The sequence below is a fragment of the Nymphaea colorata genome, chromosome 2, assembly GCF_008831285.2.
Source record: "Nymphaea colorata isolate Beijing-Zhang1983 chromosome 2, ASM883128v2, whole genome shotgun sequence".
Classification (NCBI taxonomy): domain Eukaryota; kingdom Viridiplantae; phylum Streptophyta; class Magnoliopsida; order Nymphaeales; family Nymphaeaceae; genus Nymphaea; species Nymphaea colorata.
Window position 1 is genome coordinate 10,822,132 of NC_045139.1, and position 25,926 is coordinate 10,848,057.

At 42.3% G+C, this 25,926-nt stretch overlaps 2 protein-coding genes across 3 annotated transcripts; both read right to left on the reverse strand.

The window, feature by feature from the left end:
- Nucleotides 1-218: 218 nt before the first annotated feature.
- On the reverse strand, nucleotides 219-6,730 carry LOC116246969 (nucleobase-ascorbate transporter 1-like). The gene is made up of 4 exons (XM_050075783.1): nucleotides 5,440-6,730; nucleotides 5,030-5,088; nucleotides 4,855-4,946; nucleotides 219-4,479 (listed from the first exon to the last, which is right to left on the reverse strand). The coding sequence occupies exons 1-4, from the start codon at nucleotides 5,623-5,625 to the stop codon at nucleotides 4,361-4,363; spliced, it is 456 nt and encodes a 151-aa protein (XP_049931740.1). The 5' UTR covers nucleotides 5,626-6,730; the 3' UTR covers nucleotides 219-4,360.
- A 1,714-nt stretch (nucleotides 6,731-8,444) lies between these two features.
- On the reverse strand, nucleotides 8,445-25,347 carry LOC116246967 (putative leucine-rich repeat receptor-like serine/threonine-protein kinase At2g19230). Of its 2 annotated transcripts, none has more exons than XM_031618893.2 (15): nucleotides 25,156-25,347; nucleotides 15,945-16,476; nucleotides 14,458-14,954; nucleotides 14,203-14,341; nucleotides 14,049-14,120; nucleotides 13,895-13,966; nucleotides 13,675-13,746; nucleotides 13,491-13,571; nucleotides 12,309-12,475; nucleotides 12,028-12,212; nucleotides 11,819-11,945; nucleotides 10,902-10,964; nucleotides 10,618-10,807; nucleotides 9,983-10,115; nucleotides 8,445-9,066 (listed from the first exon to the last, which is right to left on the reverse strand). In XM_031618893.2, the coding sequence occupies exons 1-15, from the start codon at nucleotides 25,316-25,318 to the stop codon at nucleotides 8,755-8,757; spliced, it is 2,805 nt and encodes a 934-aa protein (XP_031474753.1). In that variant the 5' UTR covers nucleotides 25,319-25,347; the 3' UTR covers nucleotides 8,445-8,754. The 2 variants fall into 2 exon arrangements, with proteins under 2 accessions (XP_031474753.1, XP_031474752.1); XM_031618892.2 differs by having other exon boundaries at nucleotides 12,028-12,221; nucleotides 25,156-25,346.
- Between the last annotated feature and the right edge of the window lie 579 nt (nucleotides 25,348-25,926).

A 25,926-nucleotide genomic window follows, 5' to 3' on the forward strand; every position in this document is an offset into this window, starting at 1 on the left:
CTAAGCCATTCACTGCTGTCAGTAAACTTTAAAGTATTTTCGACAGTAAATTCCATCTATTACTGACGACAGGTTTTTTTTCTCTACCGTCAGTAATAATCGTTTTCTTTGTTACTGAACTTGACTGGATTATGTTTGTAATTTTTAAATTTTGGATATCCCATAAAAACACGTCACGCTTGAACGGCCTAATTTGCGATCCTCCTTTGACTTCGGTCATTGCCTGCCGCTGCAACAGCTGCTGCAGCAGTTTGAAGCTGCTCTCTCTGTCTCTCTGTCTCTCTCACAGCCCACATCATTGTCCACTGCAAGTATCCCATTGTTGTGCGAGGAGGAAGAAGAAGAAGGGAAGGAAATCTCATTTTTCTGTGACTTTCTTTCCTTCTCAATATCTGGAGGAACCCTAGATTAGGACGAAATCTCTCCATTCTGCACCCACTGTCATGATTGAAGGCTGTTCCCGTCTAACCGTATTACTGAGATGGAAGGTCCTCATGGGCCTACTAGAGACCCTATTATCATCAGAGCACTTTGTGAAAACTATTTCAGCAACCTTTTATCTGCGGATGGGTCTTCAGGGGACTTACTTGACTATCTTCAGGCTGAAGCGCAGGTGAATGATGAGGAACAAACTCCTTACTGAGCCCCGTCACCGACGAGGAGATACGCGCAGTGGTATTCTCTATGAACCAGTATGGCTCCCCAGGCGGATGGCTTCTCAGTGGGCTGCTATGAGCAATTTTGGTACATCGTAGGTAAAGATGTCTGCCTAGCTGTAAAAAACTTCTTCTCATCTGGCAGAATTATTAAGAAGCTTCATAAGTCCCTTATGTCCTTATCCCCAAGGCGTCTGGAGCTTTCAAACCTGAGGATTTCAGGCTTATTGCCTTGTGCAATTGCCTGTATAAGTTTATAACTAAAATCATGACAGATAAGATGAGGCCCATTCTCACACGCATTATATCTCCCGAGCAAGGTGCCTTTCTGAAGGGTAGAAGAATTAGAAATAATATCATCATCGCCCATGTCCAAGCCCTAATCTCTCCAAAGCATACGATAGATTGAAACTGGAATTTTATCCACAACTCCCTCCAGTATCTGGTCAATCTTGGATCCAGAGGGTAATGCTTTGTGTCACTTCTATGTCCTTCTCGGTGATGTTAAATGGTGTCAACGGTGATTTTCTTCCTGCTCAAAGTAGTATACTATAAGGAGACCAATCTTCCCGTACCTCATTATTTCCATGGAAATATTTCAGCGTCGCCTTGCCAGACTTCAGGAATTATCTCTGCTTACTCCTCCATTGATCACTAAGAATGTTAGATCTCCGGTTCTAACATCTACACTGATGATATTCTCTACTTTTCCAAAGCCTCAGAATCGTCTATTAGCGCTATTGGGGGCACCTTTCTTGCATTCTCCCAAGCGTCTGGCCTAACTGTCAATGAGCAGAAATCCAACGTCTACTTCTTTAATGTCGGCAGTGTGAAACAACAACAGATTTTAGAGATGACATCATGGATCCTTGCCGACCACATACCTCAGAGTTCCCCTGTTCTACGGTAGCATGACGGTTTCACAATGCTCCCCGCTCATACAGAATATTCCAAACTACCTCGCAGCTTGGAAGAGCAGGACTTTGTCTTTCTCAAGCTGTATCTGTTTGCTCAAATCAGTGGTTGTGCAGTTAGTGGAATATTGGTCTTCGTGCTTACCCCTACCGCATGCGGTGTTAGGATCTATTGAGAAACTTATGGCTTCTTTTCTGTGGGACAATTGGCCCGAAAAAAGGAAACCTCACTACATATGCTATGACACATCATTCTCAATGTCCCCAACTCTCCATGTCCTTGGGCTGAAATCCTAGGCAATGAGTACCTGACCGAGGACAGTCTATGGACCTGTAAAATGAAAAGTCGTTACTCCTGGCTTTGGAGACACTTTGCTCAAATGTTGGGCAGATGTTAAGAACCAAGTTGAAATTGTTGAATGGAGAGTAGATGAAGGTAAGAACGACAAATGGGGCTCAGTGTTCCACTTTTGGAGTTAGATGGAGAGAGTCAAGCTACGGTCCTGCATGATTCTCTTCTTAGCATTCATGACATGAGACAATTTTCGCAGCCTTACAGATTTGATCCTACGCTTTCCAAATTCATTGGTTGCAGGCTTCTAAATTATCCTCCATCCCCTATGCTGCTCCCCCTGATAAGCTCATGTCGGGAAGTAAGGAGGTGTCCTCCTTGGCAAAGTCTGACAAAACAAAATTCCCCAAGTATGCTTGGCGAGACTGGATATGGGCCAACCCTTTCCATCCCAGGCTAAGTGGTTTTTATTCATGGCTAGTGAACTCAAACTTTCTAGTTCCTACCTAAACTTGACTAAAGAAAATCGGCTCGCACCTTCCCAGCCGCTGTCCACTGTGTCTCAGATATGAAGAAAGTCTCAACCACCTCCTGTTTAATTGTAGTTACTCGTCCAATACTTGGTTGTAGATAGGTAGGAAATTTCAGAGATTTCAAACGCCCCAATGGGGTATTATTCAAGAACTTAAGAGGTGGAAATCGACCTCCTTCAAGAAAGGATGGCTTTACAGATGCTGGGCTATTGCCTTTCCTACTGTCATTTGGAAGGTTTGGTTGTTGAGAAATGAGCCATTATACCAGGGGGCTACTCTACCTATCCCCACCTTCATCAAGAAGATTTGGCAATCCTGTGTGGACTCCTTCCTCCGCCTTGCTTGTAAAGCCGAGAGGAGAGAACTTCACCTGTGGCTCTGCTATAGCATTTTAGTGAGCCCCCCCGCCTCTCAATCAATGCCGATGTCTATTTTCTCACCCTACGGCTGGACAAAGATCTTCGTATTGTGTATGTTAATAGAAATGAACAGCAGGGTTTCATTAAGTGGGGAGCATTCTGCAGATGTAATGATCTACTTCTGCCGGAGCTGAAGGTTCTTAACTATATAGTGATGTTCCATGAACTAGGTGGCGTTCCTATTACGGTCTGTACTAATGATAGGAAACTCCGCTCTTTCCTTACCATAGCCTCTGAAGGTCTTTACAGACTCTTATGCAACTTTCAAGGTCTGCTGGCTTCTTCCTCATAAAGTCAGCTATCTCCAGATGACATTCCTGTCCAAGTGGTTGACTACCTTTTGTTTCCAACGCTTTGAGCTGCAAATCCGCTGTCCTCATTGGACTGACCAGCCTTGCCGGTCTGAGTTATGCTTATTGTTTCATTTTGGCCTAGGGTTTGTCTGCTGTTTTTGTTTTTGTTATGCAGCAGATTTCTCCAATTTTTTGTTCCTATGATTTGTATACCTCTATTATTTTATCAATCAAAGGTTGGGAGACCTATCTCTCGCTGATTTGCATCGGATGAGAATTCACATGGCATGCACACTAAAGCAATGAGAGTCTCTTGCTCTCAACAAAAGTTTACAAGTGGTTGGTGTGGATGCTTAAGAGTTGCATGCATATTTAGCAACTCATGCCATAGTCTTCATCGAACAAATTTGCCTTCAAATAGAATACTCAGTTGTTAAACCACTAGCATGCACTTGGAGCTGCTGTAGAAGCAATGCTGGCCGACACAATCAGCGTATCAGTTGCACTTGCAGCCATTGAGGGAAGCAGTTGGAGATGGAAGTCATTAGCACATTAAGTAATATGTAAGATCTTGTCAGGTTGGTTATGGCCAAATACAAATTTTTGTCCGGAGTTGAACATATTCTGGACATGGTAGGCGTTCAAAAGAATGTGGAACTTGATTCAGAGGCAGGATCAAGATTTTAATTGTTGCATGCATTTAATTGATTATATTATGCTACAACAGAGAATTTTCTTCAGTCTGTTATTGCATCTAAAAACTGTAGCTAGAAACTCAAAATGATTAAAGAGAAGCACTAAACAGTTAGATGAGCGGATTGTAAGCAGGAATCTCTTTCATTTCGATTGACTGAACAAAATATTCAAGTAGGAGCAAGAGATTGCTTTCTGTGAACTGGGAAATCAGCCTTACAACTTTCATCCTGGTGGAAAGAACCTGTTAAGATTACATGGTAATGTATAAAATTCTTCATTCCTAGTGTCTCCTCTGAAACTTCTGAACTTTGCCCACCATGGCATTCCTCTATCTTTCTCTGACATGTCAACATCAATTGTGTTGTCCAAGAAGATAGTAACTATCGATGCAAATAATTGGCGGGGAAGAGAACAGTGTGTTAAGGATGCAGTTGAACTGAAAAGATGCAAAAGTTCAGTCAGTTTTAGGTTTATCCTTTCATGTTAAGGCAGCAATTAGTGATCAAGATTCTTACCCAACTTGCCTTGGTGGGAACAGGACCATGTCAAGTTGAAAGTCAGGTTTGCTTAAAATACTGGGAAATTGATAAGCCCAGGAACAAGGAGAGTCCAGATATGAACATATTCCTCATCGAATTCATGTTGGTAAACTGAAGGAATGACAGTCCAAGTGAACCTGCAGAAATGAAAGGCAATGTCACTGCTGGATTAGTTTTTAGGACAATGTATTATGTCCCAACAATCTGAGATGGAGCTGGTGGATTGTTCCGTTTTCAGTTCTAAGCTTATATTGATGGTGTTCCATGTCAAGTGGGATCTCATTTCCTGCAGCTCTTTCCAGTTTTAAATTTTTAATCTTCCTATTATGTTTGTTATCCTGGAATTTGGCTTACCTAGCAGACCAAATAGGACACAGTAAAGTGCGGCAAATATTGGAAAAGGTATAGATGCAAAAACTGCCCCAAATTTTCTTGCAGTGAAGACAATTAGCTGAATTCAAAAACTGACATGTCAACTAATACACGTGCACGTGTTTTATGGTTTTACTTACCTAAGACCGAGAATAAGATCATGAAACCAGCTGATACTTGGACTACCCTGTGGCTTCCAACCCGAGATAACCCAAGAAGGCCAATATTCTCCCTGAAGTCAGTTGGAGACAAGGCAAAAAGTTAATTTTCTTTGTACAATGGTTTCCCTAGTCAAATTGGTAGCAATTTACATACACAGACACTGTGGAGCCAGTGAAGGATCCAAATAGCCCATCAAGCAATATGCCTATGCCCTACAGAATTTTGGATTAGCATCATCAGCTACTTCTCAGAAAACAGCAAAAATTAAGCAAATAAATATCTCTGCATCAGAAAGCAACAAAAAAAATCACTATAAAATGTGCAAAAGAAAAGGCTATCAAACATTGCAAGAATAAGAATCAAGATAAAATCATGATTACTTAAGATTTAGTTCTATTGTAAGATCCTCAAGTCACAGATTATATTTGAGGCTTTGGTTTGTGAAATATCATCAGTTTCTTTGATATAAACTAATGTCTAATCAACAGAGGTCAAGTACTAGAGAGACTGCAAAATAACTCAAGGGTTCCCCAGTTTCAGTGCTCAACTTAGTGACTTGCTACCTGCCAGCCTATTCCGCGACTAAGAACATGTGCAGGAGATGGGGTGGCCATGGCAAATCTTGATGCTGCAATATAAGAGCCTGTAAACTGCATGAAATTGATTAACTGGTATTGGTCCTCTGCCCTCAACAAGCAGCCTGGATCAAGAATCAAGAACTCAAAAGTTGCTTCAAAGCTTACCTCCATCCAGCCATTATAAGCACCCCATTGTAGAGGATAAGGAAATTAGATCCTGCATAGAATTATTGTTGAGCATATGCCCATATAATGGCAATTCTTAGAAGAACATTGAACCTCTCAAATACAGGTTCATATTTCCATGTTTTGATGTTTTTCAGACGCTGAATCATAGGAACAACATGTCAGCTTGTCTGTAACAGATGAAAAAGCTTTCTTTCCCAAGCAGAATCTTAAGAGCCTACCAGACATAACACAGTGACTGTAAAAAGCATGGATTTGCTCACCTAGAAAAGTAAGTTCCAACATTTTAGATTGTGAACATATATGGAACTATTTTCATTCATTTTCCTGTGAGAGTATCTTTTAATTACCACTCAAAAGCCGTGATCAAGTAGGCCGGGACCAATCAAGCAGATGACAGGTGACATGGATAATGGACTGAAATATCTGCAGAAAGATTCATATCATTAACTGATGTGCTGAGCAAGGAGCATCGTTCTTGGAATAGTTTGAAAGCAAGAATAGCAGAACTAGGATCATGATCATGTCTATAGGCTTTGCTTCAACATAGTGTGCCATTTGATTTTCATAGAAAATAGTTCGGTGTTTCCTGAACTCCAGCAACCTTGCCGTTGTCTCCCACAGTAAAGGCAAGAACAGGTTGGTGGATGCTGCTCTACGCATATGGCAGGAGACAATTTCACCATGGTGAAAAGAATGGAAGCAATAAGAAACGACGATGGTGCAGAGTTTGAAATGCTGGAATGAGGATTACGAAAATCTGAGCGGGACTCGGCCAGTTTAGAAATTCTCACTACTAACCAGGAATGGAAAAGAAAGCTCAGAAGCACGTTGGAGGGTAGAGCTTATGACCAGTGGAGAAAAACCATAATCATTAAGGATAAGGTCATCCGTGTGCATGTGGGTGGAGTTTTGTTGAACTACAGGGATACCGATGGAAGATATGAATCCAGTTTTCTTAAACAGTTTCTCTGTTTTCTTTAATGATTTTGTGACTGCTTTTGGTTTTTACTGCGTAAAGCGGCAGAGTTGATGCTGCTGGTGCTGACAATGCTTTGATGCTGAATATCCCCCATTTTTTTTGTATGTACACTCTTTCATCTTCCACGCTTCTTTCCATCGGAAGTAATGATATTGCTCCATGATTTCACAACGCTAGGATGTCAATGGATCAGATTTGAATGAGATATACCCTCAACTATATTATCGAAATTCAAATTTAAATACTAACAAAAAAAAGTCATATCTGAATCCAAACCGGAAATTCGATTTCATAATTTGAATTTGATCTGAATCGATTTTTTCATTCTTACCTAAATGGTATCTTCGACGAATGCAGTCTTAAGCCAGACTTGGACCAACACAGCATATACCACCCGATTCACACTGCGGCTTGCAGAGAAATCGCAAGGACAGCGATGTGGTCGAGGAACCCGATTCAACCAATTCGTAACCGAGTCTCTTGTAACAATCGATCGAAAAGAGCAAGAGAGACGGCTGCTCTGAATTCCATTGATGGGTTGTTACCTTCTTGTCTATATCTCAATTGAAGTCTAGTTCATAATCCATATCTAATCCGCATTGGGTGTTTAAATTCACAAGCAAATCCGAATTCAACTTTTAAACCGAATCTGAACTGTGTTACAATATGTCAAAAACTGTCTTTTAAACTGTGTGATTAAGATTGGATATAGAATATTTATTTAACATTAAAATCTTGATCCAAACCTGGATTTCATAAGATGTTTATTTAAATCAGAATCAGAATTACAAATCTGATTGAATATCAATCATTTTCTTAAATCAGAATCCAATCTGGTTTGTTATGCAATTCATAAGATTTTTTCCATATCCAGCTTTCTTGAATTCGGATATCTGATGTGAATTGGATCTATTGCACATCCCTAGATGTCAATATGCCCTTCCTACAAGAACCTTTTTGTTTGCAAATGAAAAAATATCCACCCAGTCCGTCCAATGCGATAAAAAAAAGAAGCTTCTGTTTGAAATGCATATATTGGATGTTTGTGAAGGTCTGAAACTTGAGTAGGGCTCAATAATTGCAATTGTAAGCAAATAGTTGCGCTTTGGAACTCTTGGCCTTTCTCCCATTTGTAGCAATTCTCTAGCATTCAATCAGGTCTTCTGCAAGTAGATGATGGCAGCATACGACTATATGATAGCCGTTGATAATGTATATTGGCAGGAACTGAAGTTTCCCGTTCAATGGCACCAGAACATGCGACATGCAACATGCTTCAAATGGCTACCATTTGTAGAAACAAGAAAAAGAGAAAACTATATTTCTGCAGGTAGCCCAGGAAAAAAGGTCAACAAAAATGTGCAAGTTTTTGCAAACTCAGGGAAAAGAAAAAATGCCAATAAGTAGTTTCAGAAAATCATAAGAGAGTAAAACTTTGCGTGAAAGCTTTACAAGGACACTTCTTTCTGTCAAAAAAAATTACTAGGGTAACCATTCTTTGTCTGTCCTTTTGGAGGAAGAAAGTTTTCCTTCTTTTACCATTCAGACATGTAACAGAAGTAGATAAGGTAACCAGCCCATTGATCAGATATCTGTTTCTCCTTAAATTATCCAGGTTAGGTTCAGATGACGAATGAATCTGCTGGGGTTCATGACCTGCCTTAGCAATGAGCGCCCAAGGAGGAAACTAAACATACCTTCAAAAGCATGAGTTCAGCAAATCGGCTCAATTATTACCATTCCTGCTACACTCAAGTAAATCGGCTCAATCATTACCATTCCTGCTACACTCAAGTAGATAAATGCTCAAGAAGAAGGGAGCTGGGCGACAACATTTTGACCTTATAACCTTAATGTGAATTGGATCTTAATTTGAACGTGAAAAAAAAAATGGAATTCAGAACAACATCCTTAAAACTTGCAAGGTTACATCAATCAGTGATGCAACTTCACTCATTCACGTGGCTGCTCGATACTTCTATTCGTGAGATGTATTGGTGAAACTTACTCTATAGGACGTGTATTGCATGAAATTCTCCCATTGTTATACTTTCAAACAACACCAGCAGTTAACAAGAGCAAGAAGCATAAGCAGAAAAGGCCACTCAAAGAGTTGATGGGCTGCTTAGTTCCTATCTTGGGTAAGGATTAACCTGAATTTCTTCATCAACTATAGGGTTGTTAATGCAGGGAGAGATGAATGCTTCTGATTTCTGTGGGGCAACACCGTCTGAAATCTCAAAGTGCGACACCGGATTGCACAATGCAATGGCTTCCTTTAATTGGATTACTACGCTGTTCATGCTTGGCCTTTTGATCCTTTTGTCTGTGGTACACTCAAGTGCCACATCTGCAACCCTCCAAAACGAAGTGACATTGTACCTTCCAGCAAGATTTGGATCTGCAACAGTCTTATGGTTGCCTTTTTGAAGATATCCATGTATCTGCATTAGAAAAGGACCTTTTAGGCAGGTGTAGGTATTACATTTGTGGAGTTGCACGGAGAAAAAGGGAGCTAACCATCTTCATCTCTACTGTAACCCCTACCAGATAGAAAAACAAAAATTCTGGGGGCATGGAACGATACGGATATATATAACTGTAGGTATGCAGTTTCTCCTGTAGAAGCGAGTGCTTCAAGAGTCTCATTAAGAGTTTCAAATAAATAACAACAACATCTTTATTTGTTTTAGGTTTATATCAAAAACCAATTGAATGAATGCTGAAGATGCAAGTAATCTAACGATAAGCTAGTACTACACATGTAGACTAAAGCAAAAGTATACATGCTTATTTTGAACAAGGTATAAAAACCATTCCATAGTATATAGCAAGCATGTTGTTGAAAAGGGGAAATTGGAAAACAAAACCTAGAGTGATAAGGAGGAGGAAGAAGGAAGCCAAAGAAGAAAAAGAGTTGCTTGAGCTATAGGTTTTGATAACATTCGAAGAACAATAACAAGAACGTCGAGAATTACGCTAATCTATCATAGGTCGAACGACCAATAGTTAAAAGTACGTGGATATCAGTAGAGTGTGTCATTCTGTTATCACAACAGTTGAAATCTAATCTAGAAGGGACACAACCTCATTTATGAAGTTTCTAATTAACACGACTAAACCACAAGGTGATACTGAATGAGAGCCAAAATGGAGTAGTACTCCATGACGTTGAAATTAGTTCAATAGGTTCTCCAAATGCAATATTGAATAATTTCATCTTGCACAACATGGAAAACGTGTGCAACATACAACAGCTTGACACTAGTCATATGAACTATCTCGATTTTATAGTATTCAAGAGAAAAGATATTATGCCTCAATATTACTAATGATCTGAAACGTTCACTAAATTCTTACCCATTCAGCAACATGAATTTTTTCTCCTGAAGGTTCAACCATAATAGGCTGTTGTCCTGAAATGAGTTCCAAGAGTACAACTCCAAAACTGTAAACATCACTCTTTTCATTGAGCCAATTTGTTGAAGAATATCTGCAACATAACAAGTTCAAGTACAAAAAAGAATAAAACCAAGTGTTACCCTATAGCAAAAGAAAGTACAATATCAATAGCATGAGGAAAGAAGTTGTAGAAGGACCAAAAGCTGCCATCAAAGAAAAGGGAAAAGTATCTTTCGGTCAATCCATTGGTCAATCGAAAGGATGTGAAACCATAACAAATTTTTGTAGATTGAAAGTAAACGAGAAAAAGAAAGGACGAATGGGCTCAAGAACTTCAAAGCAGGGGAAGAGGCTTTTGTGGAAAGATAAACTCCAAGCACCAGAACAAAAAATACAACCCCTTACATAATTAGCCATAGAGTTATGAAGATCCCGCTTTGCCCCTAGCAGACGGAGAAAACTAGGCACTTTTGTAAGACATAGGCCATATTTTTAAAGTTAGTAACTGCAGTTAGCCATCAATATTATTTCAAGAATTTTCTTGCAAAATTTTCAAGACGCAGGCTTATTGCCACTGGAGCAGTAGCACTCACTCTGGGTCTAGGTAACCAGGGGTCCCCACAACGGCAGTTGATATGTAGCTGACACCATCGGGCATATCAGATTTTGACAAACCAAAGTCTGCAAGTTTGGCTTCAAGTTTATCATTTAAAATAATGTTGGCGCTCTTCACATCTCTGTGGATGACCGCAGGCTTGCATCCCGAGTGCAGGTATTCCAACCCTGATTCATATTCATGAGCCAGCCTTTAGAGAGACAGAGACACAGAGAGAGAGAGAGAGACACAGAGAGAGAGAGAGAGAGAAATCTATCGTACCTTGAGCAGCATTTAGAGCTATTTGAAGTCGTTGATTCCAATCCAAATGAATTTGCGTCTTTCCTGAAAGGAAAATGCTATGAATCGACCATGCTTCCCAATCTGTTGATGAGCTAGCTGGCAATTTCAAATTGCAGTTCTCCTGCAACACATATCTCTCTCTCTCTCTCCCTTCCAATTCCTTTTTGAAACTTGTCCGCTACCTAAGGAAATACTTTAAAAGGCGGTGGATTATTTAACCTTTAGAAATGTATGTGAGATGAGTTGGTTTGATTGCTAAGAGTAACTTCTATCATGTTTGGACTTTTATAACTTTAGCTTAATCGAATAGGTTGCTTTTAACTGGAAAGTAGTGCATTAATTATTTGTTTGTGACGCCTAAGTTTGAGTGTACATATGGGCATTGATTGAAGTTCGCAAGTATTATTATTTACTTATTCTTTTGTTCCCTTCAATAACTTTATGATTTTTTAAAGATTGAAAAAATACAAAATAGCCTTCTTATCATTTACACCTTCGAGATGTAATGGTGCAAGGTAATCTAGATTAGTTATACTTTTGGGTCCTATGATGGGGTAGACATAAGCAGCCTCAACCTTGGAAGGTGTAAGGTTTTAGTATTCGTAATTTTTCTAATTTTATATTCACTGTTGTGTGTCTGTTACAGTTTTCTTTCTAAATCGATTTGATCCAGTCCAATAACTTGGCATTTTTTTGGGGAACCAATTTCATTGGAAATACCATTTTATCTCTGGCTTGCTTTTGATGATGAGCTACGTTTTCATATTTTGCTTTATTTTACTCAAAATAGTAAAATATGTTTAATTAACAAATTAAATTCACTACCATCTCAAACATCACTACAAATAAGGTAATATACATATGAACAAAAAAAACACGGTGCACGAAATTCTCACCGGATAAAATTTCTCGAAGATTTCCTTTTGAGAGGTACTCATATATTAAAATCATGTTCTCAGCTTCATCGCAATAACCCAAAAAGGACACAAGATTTCTGTGGTGAACCCTTGAGAGCAGAGAAATCTGCAAAAGGGAAGCTCATTTTGAACGATGCCACTCGTTTGACACCAATCACATATAATTAGCTGACTTCACTATAAATTACCTCTGTATAAAATTCCTTTGACCCTTGGCTGGATTTATCAGAAAGAACCTTGACAGCCACATCTTGCTCACATAGATGACCAATGAACACAGGGCCATATCCACCCTCACCGATTTTTTGTCTAAAATTGTCGGTCATCTGGACTACCTCTGAGAACGTGACGGCTTGAGGCCCAGTACGCTTCTCTACCGTTTCTTGCATGAAAAGACCACGGACAGATTTTCACTGCAAATTCACAATAGCTAGGGGAACAGATCTAGCAAATAAAATAAGGTGCTTACGAGCAAGCTTTTTTTTTCTCGTCTTTACAGCAATTATTGAAGACGCTACCGAGAGAAACAATATAGCTGCAGAAACACTTGACCCAATGACGATGCCCTCATGGCTACTTTTTCTTTGGTGCACTTCACAAGCACCTGAAGAGCAAAGTTGCTCGTTGCCTGAAATTCTGCAGTCAAGAAGGGAATATGAGACAAACTAATTAATTAACAAGCACAAGATAACCATACGCAGAAGCTGAATGCTTCCGACCAAAAACTCTGGAAGGTACCGCTACTGGGGAGAACAGAAAAGGAAAAAAAAAAAAAAAGAACCAAAACATGAATCTTGGAAGCCTGAAATAGTCGTCTGCATGTAGTCAATTTGGTTGGGTTGTGAACTCGAGATTTTCTCACCTCCACTACTTGAACCTGTTTTAAAAGCCGGTGAGAAGACACTAAGCTTTTCGACGAACTCAGCATTTTCTCATCCCTTTTCATACTAACTTCATCCACAACAAGAACTAGAAGGGACCCGCGGCTTTCAAGGCCCACATGGATTCTGCTGAGAAAAGGAATGTTGACCTTGAACAGGACAAGTAGTCCCAGGAATGATCAGAAAAGCTCGAACCCAGTATACAAAATGAGTTGTCCCCAAAAATTTGTCTCAAGAAAAGCCCATGACAACCACTCCAGGGTCAAAGGGATTAACCGTGTGGTTGCTTAGATTGTGCAGAAATGAAAATGTTTCCATTTGAATTTCACAAATATGCTACACAAGTTTGGATGATCTGACTGCAAGGATACTAGGTCTTGTAAATTAATGCATCTATGAGACTGTTGAGCAAAAGAACAACCAGAAGATAATTACTTCAAAATTCTTCCATGGAATGATCGACTTTTGATTGTAGCCTAGCTTCCTTTTCAAATGCTTCCTTTCCTTATATAGACGAAAGGAATATTGGATCCATGCGCAACATATACAGAAAACTTATATGTAGAAAGTAGAAATTTATGCCAAAGCTTAAAGGTATTTCCTCTAGCCGCTAAGCTTTCTCTTTCATCTGCCTAAACCTTTCGTTTTCAATATATATAAAAAAGGAATAAATGGTGACAACTAATTTTCCTGCATAGTCAAGCTGCACAAAGGAAGATGTAAAGGGACTGTCATAGCAACCATTAAGAAAACTTATGAGGAGAAAAGACCTCAAAGCAAGGTTTCCACTTTCCTTTTTACGGAGAAGAGCATCTGGCACCGAACCGTTAAGATTGTTGTCTGACAAATTCCTGGTGCCAAGACAACAAGACAGCTGATTAGAGCGAGGATCAGTAAAGAAGCCCATGACCAAATCAGCTACCACAATATAACTATCACAGGGACCAGACTTACAATTCTCTCAACTGCGTTAGATTAGCGAAAAAATCTGGTATGCTACCAGTCAAGCTATTGCCAGCCAAATCTCTGAGAACAAAGGAAGCGACAAACTTTAATTTTATTAGGCATTTAGATATGTAATTAGAACATGGGAAGCATGGCTGAAAATATAGCAAAGCTAAAAGCCAAATTCACTCCAAAAAAAAAAAACTCCAGAACAAAATGGCAAACTTACAAATCCCTCAATTGCGCTAGATTAGAAAGAAAGTCCGGTATGCTACCTACAAAGTTGTTCCCTGCCAAATTCCTATGAAGCAGCCAAAACAAGGAACGTTTAGCCATTTTAAGTTGGAACAATGTCTTGAGCATGATGTCTACTTGATACTCACAAACTGACAATGGCGGTAAGGTTGGCCAAACTTGTTGATATCTCACCACTCAATCCACAGTTTGATAAATCGCTGTAGAATTTATCAATGAGAACATTAGTGAGGTGATGTTTGCAGAGTACCGTTGTAGGTAAAAAAGAATATGAACGCTTACAGTGAAATAACCCTCAGCTTGGATGATGTATCATTGCTGCAAACCAATCCTTCCCATGCATAGTTTAGAGGCAGACAAGGATCCCCAGTCCAAGGTTTAGTTATATGATACTTTTCCCTAATATGAAGCAGAGAGCTGACTGCACAAAGAGTGATTTAAGAGAAAATACAGTGAAAAGCATGAAAAAGTTGCCTCCTTCGGTTTTGTAAAAGTACGGCATGAGTTCACTCTTTCGGCTGAATAAACTTTACTTACCATCTGCATCATCAGTTACCAAACTGGATAGTTGTAAAGCAGCGTAAAGTTCAATGGCATTTACAATAGGAGAAAGTGTAGATCTTTCTGTTGGTTTATACACTACAAGGGGAGTATTTTGATCTCTATATAAGCCAGGAGTATAGAAGCCAGGAGAGCACACGTTCATAGCTTTTAGATATGAAGGTGTGATGGGTCCATAGAAATGCGCTTCATCCAATAAGACGTTGAACTCTCTGGTTTCATTTGCCTCTAGTTTTTCCAATTCTGCAAAATGTATGCACATGAATAAGAAGCTGTCTTGAGGGACATATGATGGATTCCAGCCTATTGCGTCAGGGGACTGTGGCTTGCAATCAGCAGTTTGCATCACTTTCGACGGTGGCATATATAGATCGGTTTCTACTGAAATTTCGAGGGAGGTGTTGATAGGGGCCACCAAGCGATTAGTTGGCTCAAGGGGCAGCCAAACACGATCAAAAGCGTCGTCCGGATACCTGGATGCACAACCGCAGTTCAGTTAGATCAGGCAGACAAATGTGAGCCCAAAAAATCACATTTAATTAGATGATCTGAAAATGATGCCAGAAAAATGTAAATGTGCAAAACTTTGCCGTTACATTGAAGAGTTTTCGGCAGAGAAGCAAATTGTACATCAAAATATTAAATTCAAGACAATTGTGCACAGGGCTCTAACTCGCAATTATTGTGCTAACCAGATCGATTGTCGCTCAAATTACATGCGAGCAAGAGACAAGGACAAGACGCTTCAATTGCCCCAAAATTTTGCGATCACGTGAAATCTAAACGATGGATGTTTGAGTCTTCCAGTCTTCGCCTGTAACTTTTAGTAGTACAGTTCTCGTCAATGCTACAATCGACCTGAATAGGCTGATTTGAGTCCAAACAGTGTGCGATTTCTTCGATCACCAGCCAAATAACCTAAGATACCACATTTCGTTCACTTTCATTTTCTACCATTTTACACTTAAATCAATTTGAATATTTGTTTTATATTTATAATAATATTTTGTCGTGGATTCAATTTGTGATTCTTATAACACCGACCTTTATTGTAGCTGATGTTAACGAAAATGAAGCAACTAACTCAACAGGTCTCTCCGTATTACAAGGTGACACAATTGAACAGCTACAAGCAAGGAAACCCCACATGGTGCCAAGCAGATCTTTCCTATTGAAGATGACTATGAATTCGAAAAACTCAAACGTTGGATCTTCAAACGGTTACGATGGATGTAGAAAATCAGAATCGAAGCTTGTAATAAAGATAAGAGAGAAAAATCATAACAAAATAAAGAAAACAATTTCTCCGTGGATGTAGATCAAGAAGCTCGAACCACTCCCTTTGCATTGTTTTTGTGTGTGTTGTTCTCTCTCTCTTTTTTTAAAAAACTCTTAGTTGACACGAACAGATGCAAAAAAAAAAAAAAAAAAAGAAACACCATCAATTTTTCGGAGCTACCAACCTGTACCGCTCGCCATTCCTTGAACCAAAATCGTTTCTCTGCAGTTTTCTTAGAGCCAGCGTAGCATTAACGACTGGATAAATGGCATCCCCCGGTAGAGGGCGAAGCTCAATGGCTGATATGAAGGGATCGCGCTTATTTGTCTTGCAGAGGCAAAGCGTGAGGTAGCTCCTCCTTGGCTTCACTATGAACTCGTACTCTACGGATTCATTTACCGTCTGAACAAATGTGTTCTCAAGATACAAATCAAACGGTGGGAACGAATCCAACCGATCGAAATTCCCATATAAGAAAGACGGCCGAAGTAAATAGCTGGAGCCTGGAATGAGCGGCTGCAGCGTGTAACAGTTCCTCCTTCCTTCTGGAAAAGTCCGAAGATGCCAGAGGTGCTTCGGATTTGTACCGATGTTATCAATGGGGACATCTCTAATTTCTCCAGATTTCGTGAGGTTGGAATCAGACGTGTACGTGATTCCAGTGGTACCATCCACGTAGCTTTCTTCATTGCTGCCGCAATCAATACTTACGAACCCTGCAGTTATCGATCGGTGAACGGAAAGCATTAAGTAATCCAGGAACTCTTGAATGGAAATTAATCCCATCTTGAAAATGATAATTTCAGAGCATTTTTTTATGATTCTATGCCTCATATTTCCAAAGAACAAAGTTCATAAGTTACTAAATTTTTGCGGAGGTTTTCCCATTAACAGTAGTCATTATCAGGTTCTTGCTTATCTTTTCAAGTTTTGAAGTCATCCCATATCGCTTACGCGGCAAAATTTTCACCGCATCTAAAAGAAGCTGCAAGCGGTACTGTCTTAGTATTTAAAACCAACACATTCTTTGTGCATTAGAATCACTAAATAAAACCCAGTTTTGATTTGGCATGGCATTAAGGAATTTGGGATCCAGCATTTAATTGAACTTGGTTTAATCTAGATCCAGATCAGGAACCCATCTGAATGCAATGTTTACGAGAAAAGTGCATGTTGCCTTGTGGTTCTATTCAAGTCAGGATCCAGGCATGGTAGTATATTGGATGTCGATTTAGGCGGACCAGGTCCATGTACACCCATGGCAAATCGGTATCTAACAAGTTCTTTACTCCCGCTCAATGTTCTAATATGGCGGTTGTGTGTTCATCTCCAGAAACAAGCTGGTGAATTGTCAGCAAATGAAGAGTTTCAAGCTTTCAAATTCAGATATGATGGCATCCCTACGTTTTCAAATTCAGATATCATCAGGATCAATATCATCACCATCGCATGGCAATAAGTTGTTTATCGCACCAAACTCGGAAAGATGAGTGGGTGTCTTCTAACAGGAACGCATTCACGGAACAACGTGTTCCGAAGAACACAGTGCTCGTGTCACCAAACGACCCCCTTGAAAAACATTTTGGCTCATACAGACGAGAGATTATTTACTTTCGTGTAATCAAAACCGCCCCTACAGATCAGTACGTGCCAAACAGGCATCACCGAGACCATAGTTATTGGGTCTTTGGAGATGCAAGATAATGCCTTGAAATATTACAACATTGATCAAGATTAGCGCATGAATTATTAGGATCATTTGCTTTAATGATTATATTACAAGGCTTCCTATCTTGAATTTAAAATTATACTACACGAACACGGAAATGAATTGACAGGCTTTTGAGCCTCTTTTCCCCAAAACTCTCCGATTAGTGCGCACACACCCTACTTATAATGTATAAGCATATTCAATCAATGGTTTATCCCCATTTAACATGCTCTATGGGTGACGAGTACAGCTGGTCAAACCAATACTACTTTGGTTGTCAGTTTGATTCTAGTGAGTATTATTCTTTTAAATTATAAATAAAAGATGCACAACATTTTAGTGGATGCATGTATATTTCCCTACCCACATCTGAAAGCAACCTTGACCCTGTCGGCAAGGAAAAATGAGAGAAGCTTCGGCCTCTTTAGGTATCTCTTTCCCCCTTCCTAACTATGATTTCTACATTATATATATATATATATATATATATATATATATATATATAAAATCTTTGTTTATTCCCATCTAATACTAATATTACGATTACTATAGAGAGAGAGAGAGAAAGAGAAAGAGAAAGCCGATAAAATGGAAATCAATACCAAAATTTAAGAACAAGAAGTCCCCCAGTTATAATAACAACCGCAAAACATAAGGAAAAAGACGAAATATATAATACAATATACGGTAAAACAAAATAAAAAGGGTGGAGAGGGAATGGGGAGATGGAGCGGTACAATCACCCAGCCGCAGACGAAGAACGACGTCGTAGCCGAATGACAAAATGTACATCCCCCTACACAAGACGAGCCACAGACTTCGACGAAGAGAAGGTGCCCCTGAAGACCCTATTGTTACGCTCTTCCCAATGCGCCACCAAGCTGAAATGAGCCACAACATCTATACACGATTCCAGGAAACCGTCAGGCGGGGAGAAGGACAAAAGAGAAAAAAAAGATGAATAGAAGGTGGATTCAGAAGGCTACTAACAAGAAAAGGTCAGTAAGAGGCAAGAACATTAAAGAAAAAAGGGCAAGAGGTAAAAATGTGAACCCAAGACTCGGTCACGATGAGACACTAATTAGCTAAGCTGATGCCAAGGCGCTGCAAGTGGTCAAAAGCATTGATGTGACCAGCAAGAAGAAGTCAAACAAAAGTAGTGGCACGAGGAGAAGGGTCAGAAGACCAAAGGGATCGGGGTAGAAGCGACGCCACAGAAAAACCAAAGGAGGTCAGGTAGCAAGAAGAAAAAGTGAATTCATGGGATGGTGAAAGAGGCCAAGATGGGGATGCGAACGATGGAAGGTCAGCAAGGCGGAGGAAGGGCAGAAAGCAGGTCGCACCAAAAGTGGGAGGGAAAAGTTTGAGAGATAGAAGTACTCCAATCACTAGGAGAAGGCAGGTCAAATTTGGAGCAAATGAACAAGGTGATGGGAGAGTGCTCAGTTGCCAGATGCCACCATCAAGAACACAGAGAAGACTTACAAGCCCGACTGAGGTTGGTAATCCTAGCACCCCCAAGAAGAAGCGGAAGGGCAACCACATCCCAATGCGCAAAGGCGATCTGAAGGCCGATCACCATCCCAGATAAATTTACGAATGATCTTGTCAAACCTTTTCAGAACAGTCACAGAGGGTCGAAAGACCGTCAGAGCATGAAGGGGGACAGACGCAAGACAATGCTTAGCAAGAGTAATACGACCCGGGAGAGGAATCAATTTTCCCTGCCAACACTGGAGATGATCAACAAGCTTCTGCTCCACTCCATTCCGAAAGGAGGGTGTAGGAGACGACAACATAATTTGAAGACCCAAGTAGTGCCAGTAGCCTTGCACCCAAAGCAAGCTTCCGCAAAAAGTACCATGGTGGGATCCACATGAATGAGAGAAATGTGACATTTAGAAGAATTAATAGAAAGACCCGAGATGAGCTCAAAAACCCCAAGGATAAGCCAAGTTCTCACAATCTGTTGGCGAGAAGCAGCACCAAACAGGAGAAAATCATCAGCATACTAAAGGGAGGAGAGGGCCTGTAAGTGGGGGAATGAGGAAGTCTACGACCGCAGCGTGACAGAATAAAGCTGAAAAGCACTCGACAATTAAGTTGAAGAGCAACGACGATAACACACAACCTTGACGGAGGCCACGACCTAAACAAAAGAAATCGCCACAGAACTCATTGAAGGAGGCCGCTAGCTGGGCCCCAGTGACAAGCAAAAGGATCCACTGCCTAAACAACGTACCAAAAGTAAAGCATGTGAGGAGGTCAGAAAAAATTTCCCAACTAACCGAATCAAAAGCCTTAGAGATGTCCAACTTAAGGATGAAAAAATGAAGACGCAGGCAGTATAGAGAATGAACAACCTCATTGGCAAGGACCACAATGTCCTGCAAACGCAGACCCTTGATGAAAGTAACCTAGAAGGGGTTAAGCTGTAAAGAAAACAACTTAGCAATAATCTTGTAAGGAGTGCCTAAGATGGAGATCGGGCGAAAGTGAGTGACATCTGTAGGGTTAAAACACTTAGGCACCAAGACACATGTGACTTGATTAAATTCCTTAAGAAAGATGGAGTTAGAGACAAATTCATCACAAAACTCAAACACATCAGCACTACAAGCCTCCCAAAAGGTGCAAAAAAATTCAATAGGAAAGCTATCAATGTCGGGCGCTTTACCAGAGCCAATGGCCTAGATAGCATTCTTGATCTTTTGGTGTAGGAAAGGCCACTTAAGAGAGATTGCACACGAGACAGCAGGAAAGAGGTAAAAATCCGGCAACGGGACACAGAAGTGAAGGGGCATAGAGTAGAAATCTCGAAAATGAGCGGTCAAAGCCAAGAGAATGTCATTACCAAGAAAAATCCTGTGTCTGATAACCATGGACCATGGACTGGAACAACGTCTGACAGCGCCTTTGAGAGGCAGCCAAGTGGAAGAATATAGAGTTCTGGTCTCTATGCGAAAGCCAACGTAGCCTAAAACGTTGCTGCCAATGGATGGATTCCATAATTCGCCACTCCTGAGCAAGACACTGGAGACAAAGGAGACGAGAATACTGACCTGTAGAAATATTGTCAGAAGTCTGGATGGACAGAATCTCCTCATCCCAAACATTCACCTCAGAAAATTTGCCGCTCCGAAAAATGCGTTTCCAAGCAATGACCTCCCTCCTGATAGAATGCAACTTCTGCGAGAGCCTGAAAGCTGCTCACCTACCATGGACGATGCGAGTCCACCATTTAAGAACGACAGCCACAAAGGAGTCATCACGGAGCCACCAAAGCTCAAAACGGAACCTGGTGCACCCGGTAGCAGCCCTACCCTGAAGAAGGGAGAGGATCAGCGGGACATGATCAGACAAGTGCCTCGGTCCTAGAACCAAGGAGGACGAAAGAAAAGTAGAGAACAACTCAGGTGAGTGGAAAATATGGTCTAACCTACGAAGAATGAGACGATTCCGATTGTTGGACCAAGTAAACTTACCATTACTCAGAGGGACGTCAAAGAGACCAAACTCTTCAACGAACGAACGAAAAGTGAACACAGACGGACCAGAAGTGATAGGGGAGGAAGGGTCAGCAGGGCTAAACAAGCAATTGAAGTCCCCTACCAAAAGCCAAGGTGAAAAAGCAAGCTGACGAGCATGATGCAGCTCAGCCCACAGATAGTCGCCCAAAACCCCAACGCAAGGGCCATAAACAACAGTAACTAAGAGCGGGCCATTGGGCCAGAGACCATTGAGAGAAGCCAAGATCGAGTACCTACCAACATGCACAACAACCCCTATAAGAGGCGGAGACCAAGCGAGCAGGATGTCGCAAGCGGCCCCATTAGCTAGTACGAACCCAAAGGATGGCTGACGCATTAGAGTACGAACAAAAGCATGAGAGACCACAGACAACTTGGTCTCAACCATGATAAGCACTGAAGGTCCATGTTGCCGGACCCAATAAGAAAGATATCTACACCGATAACGGGCACTCAGGCCCCGCACATTCCAACACGCAACCCTCATGAGGAAACCACGAGAAGCGACGTATGTCAGGTCGTCCTAGCAACACTGGGAGGGAGGATGGAGGCTACGGAAGCCCCAATCCTACGTAATTCCTGTCACAACCTGACTAGGCTGGAGTGGGAGGCCGGCGCAACAGCGGCAACAAAAGAAGCACGCATGATATCAAGTTGCTCCTGTTTGGAAGCGTCGTTAAGAAAACGGGCTGGATCTAACCGGCTGGTTTATTAACGGGCCAGGCCGGGAACCGGGCCTCGTCTTCCCAGCCCGAGGCCCGGCCCGACCTATTTTTAAATTGATAGCCAGGCGAGCCATGCTGGGTCGTCTGGTCTGGATCCAATTCGTGGGGAAACGAGTGAGGAAGAAGGAACCGAGGGAAAGGAAGAAGAGGGAAACTAAGAGGAAGAAGACGTTGAAGAGGAGGAACCGAGGGGAAGGAAGGAGGCGGAAACAAAGATGAAGAAGTTGAGGAAGAAGAGGAACCGAGGGGAAGGAAGGAGGCAAAAACGAAGAGCAAAAAGAAGTTGGGGAAGAAGAGGAACCGAGGGGAAGGAAGGAGGCGGAAATGATGAGGAAGAAGAAGTTGAGGAAGAAGAGGAACCAAGGTGAAGGAAGGAAGCATAAACGAAGAGGAAGAAGAAGTTGGGGAAGAAGAGGAACAGAGGGGAAAGAAGGAGGTGGAAATGAAAAGAAAGAAGAAGTTGGGGAAGAAGACGAACTGAAGGGAAGGAAGGAGGGGGAAACGAAAAGGAAGAAGAAGTGAGGAAGAAGAGGAACCGAGGGGAAGGAAGAACCAGAGCAGCGATCAGGCGGTCAACGGCGGCGGGACCGAAGGTCGACGGTGGCTTTGGCGGATTGGCGGCGGTGCGACGACGATGGCTGTGGCTCCTCTTTCTCTTTCCAAAGTCCAAAAAAAACCCTAACAAATTTTGTGAGATGTTTTAAATTTGAAATTAAACTCATAACAGGTCGAACGGGCCAATTTGTTAACCCGGACCCGGGCCCGGTCTGGGCCGATTACCGGGTACCCGATGGCGGCCCGGCCCGGAGCCCAGGCCCAAAGGCAAGTCGGTGGTAAAGCTACAGCCAAAGGAAACAAGATAAAAACAGAGCAGAATGACAAAGGAGGAGGTTCTAGGTGGTAGAGGGGGCAGAGGGTGACCAGTAACAATGGTAAAGAACAAAGAACAGACAACAGACAACAGAGGGAGATGAGTTGACTAAGGGTGACGAAACAGTAGAGGTCAAGGCAACAGATGCTACAGTTGAAAAAGAGCAAGCAACAACAGTGACCTCAAGGAGACGACCCCTTGCAGACGGGCGGGCAGCCAACTGTGACGGTGCAAAGGACTGAGCATTGCCAAGATCAGCATGAGCAGCAAGCAGCACCGAGTCGGGGCATCCCAAGTTGGACGCACACGAACCCCCAGCTCGCAAAGAAGAAAAAGGAAGGGGCAAGCAAGGCACTTCAGGGGAGCGCGGCAGAGAGCAGGGAGGACTCCATGGGGAAGGCGAGGCTGGCTCTAGCGGTGAGGGAAGCAAGGGCATGAGCTTAAATGGCGGGAGCTCGCCAAGCGAAGAACACTGGTGCGACAGGCCACCTGGGCTGAAGATCCGTGGGACCTCTACCGAGAAAGGTGGACCCCATCAGCCAGGAAAGGCAGGCCCACGCCAAGGAAGTCTGAAAGAGCCAAAGAAAATAGTGCTAGCATCCGAAGAAGGCGACCGATGAGCAACTGGCAGAAGAACTCGAACCCAAAAGGAGGAAGCAACCGCAGCAAAAGCATGCCACCGACCAAAAAGTCACGGATCATTCTGACAAGCAGGAAAATGACAACGAGAACACATGTCGGCCCGACTGCCATTCAAGGTAGCACACCTCTGACACCACCACTGGCCCCATCTGATGCAGATAGAAGTGACAGACCGAAAAAGGAGACGAAGCCTGGAAGCGCGACGGGAAGAAGGGACACACTAAGGTGAGGGGGCTGGCCTACCAATGGAGACCACTTTTGGGAGCCTAGGCCTCAATGAACAATCACCCATATGCAAAAAAAGAAACCAACAACGCGCAGGTGGGAGGAATGCCTGGAGGAGGTTGCGAGCGTCTTGCAGCTGAAGCGAGCCAATGAAGACACAACTGAAGATGGTAGACTGCCAACTGAAAGACAATGCCAAAGCCTGATGGACCCCCTCAGGCAAGCAAAGGAAACTGACTGTAGTACGACAAAGCAGTCGATTAAGAGGGAGAGGGTTACCCCGCTTGATACCACAAAAACTGATACCACCAACCTAGGCCTGGGCATCCGGCCGAGTCGGGCCGGGTCCGGGCCGAGACCCAGGCTATCGGGCCGGGCCTGGGCCGAGACTCGGGCTATCGGGCTGAGCCTGATGCCCCCCCTTACACCAACCCAAACCCCCTTCAGCGGACGCAAAGGCAGAGGAGGAGGGAGGGTGGCCATGACACCCACCTTGTGCAAGAGCAAAGTGGCCGGTCCAAAGCAACGAAGCCAATCACACGTGTGTGCCCACCCACCGCCAAGGCAGTTGTGTTTGGACTCACTCAAAACCTAAACTGAGCAAGGCCTAGTGTTTGGACTCACTCAAAACCTAAACTGAGCAAGGCCTAGCAAGCTGGTGAGACACAACTTAGCACAACGTAAGAGTAAGGCACCGAAAAAGGACCGGTCAACTAACAAAATACTCCACAAGCTCTAATGGACATATCATCTAACAGTTACCACTCAGAGTAAGGCACCGAAAAAGGACTAGTCAACTAACAAACAAGCTCTAATGGACATATCATCGAACAGTTACCACTCAGCTCGAAGGAGAGGAGTGAAGCCCCCAATCAAAACACCCTCCATGATCACCGCTGGATCAGAGAGAGAGAACGCCGCCGGCCGCGACGGGCACCCCAGGCCACGCTAACTGCATCCGAGGGGAGGAGAGCAGCGGGTGGGAGGTGAACAAATAGAACCTGTCTGGGGGTGAGGAGACAGAAGGTGCGCAGATGGGTGGGCGACAGAGACGGGCGGGAGGTGAGCAACGGGCGGGAGGTGGGAAACGGGCGGGCTAGAGAGACAGGGCAGGCGGGAAGTGAGTGGATGGGCGGAGGGAGCAGACGGAGAGAGAGAGAGAGGGGGAATGAGGGCGGTGGGAGCAGACGGACGGCGAGGCAGATGGCCGGGCGAAATAGGGAGATGGGCGGTGGGAGCAGACGGACGGGCGGGCGAGAGAGACGGGGCAAGGCCAGAGCGAGAGAGGCCGAGCGAGAGGAGAGAGAGCTGGCTCGTAAAATTTGAGAGAGAGAGAGAGAGAGAGAGAGAGAGAGAAAAGATCGGGAGAGAGAGAGAGACGAAAAAAAAAAAAAGCTCAAAATCAGTGCATAAAGTTTGGGTGACAAGGTGTCACCAAGAAACAAAGACAACAAAAAGAAAAAGAGTGGCATAAGACTAAAATTAACCAACAAAAACCAACAACAACATGAACAAAAGCAAGAGAAGAGAGAGAGAGAGCTGATCAAAACGGAAGATGCATTACAATAAAATCTATTGACAAGCTCTGACCGATGCCTGTCGGGTTTGAGCTAAACATGGATTGCGAGACTGCGGCAAGAATATAATATCGTAAAAGGGACATTTGGTTTTGAGGTTTGACGAAAGTTTACCTGAGGGCTGTGCTAAGGCAAGAGAAAGATGGAGTGCTATTCCGCACAGCAAGGAGCCGAAGATCGCTCCACGCAGAATGCTCATCTTCCACAGTGCTGTTAGAAGCCAAATGCCTCTCTCACACAGTGCAAGGAAAACCAATGGAGGGTGATGGCGTGGCATCTTATACTCCGCGCACTATGTTCTTTTCCAGGCCGTCTATGACGGGGTAAGGGCGCAGCACTAATTTCCACCTTCTGCCAAGACTTTCAGTATGTCCCCATGGCTGATGGACAAGTGAAAATGACGTGTAAATGTACTATTCTCTTTGATGTCAATGGAACGGATTCGGATGATATCCGAATTTGAAATACAGCATTCGAATTCGAAACTATTGGTGTCCCTACTTTTTGAAGTAAAGACGTATAAATGGTTGGGCAAAAGGTTTAGTCAAACCCGCACCAACCTTAAATTATGACATAAGAATAATGTAAATTATATATGAAGGTATAATGTAATTAAAAGGTAATGACTTCCATAAAATTGAAATATAATAATAGACAAATAGTTAGCATATACAACATTTAACTTAAAGTATTTAAAACCCTATCACATAAAACTAATTAATTAATAATTTATATTGTATTTAATTAAACGTTTTTGTGTAAACAAGCAAACTATTATAGTTAAAGAATCAACTAAAGTGGATATCATAAATAATGTATTTATTTAATTAAAAATAAAAAAACTTGTATCAAGAAATTTTAATAAAATGAGTATTTTAAAAATCT

What these genes read in the sequence shown, in the direction of transcription:
- LOC116246969 (XM_050075783.1), bottom strand. Translation starts at nt 5,625, where the DNA reads ATGGAGGTAAGCTTTGAAGCAACTTTTGAGTTCTTGATTCTTGATCCA. An exon ending in GTCGCGGAATAGGCTGGCAG is followed by an intron (nt 5,089 to 5,439) that starts GTAGCAAGTCAC and finishes AAAATTCTGTAG; the next exon opens with GGCATAGGCATATTGCTTGA. An exon ending in ACTGGCTCCACAGTGTCTGT is followed by an intron (nt 4,947 to 5,029) that starts GTATGTAAATTG and finishes AACTGACTTCAG; the next exon opens with GGAGAATATTGGCCTTCTTG.
- LOC116246967 (XM_031618892.2), bottom strand. Translation starts at nt 25,318, where the DNA reads ATGCCACGCCATCACCCTCCATTGGTTTTCCTTGCACTGTGTGAGAGA. An exon ending in CTAGCGCAATTGAGGGATTT is followed by an intron (nt 13,747 to 13,894) that starts GTAAGTTTGCCA and finishes CTTTGTTCTCAG; the next exon opens with AGATTTGGCTGGCAATAGCT. An exon ending in GAGAAAAAAAAAGCTTGCTC is followed by an intron (nt 12,222 to 12,308) that starts GTAAGCACCTTA and finishes TTTTCATGCAAG; the next exon opens with AAACGGTAGAGAAGCGTACT.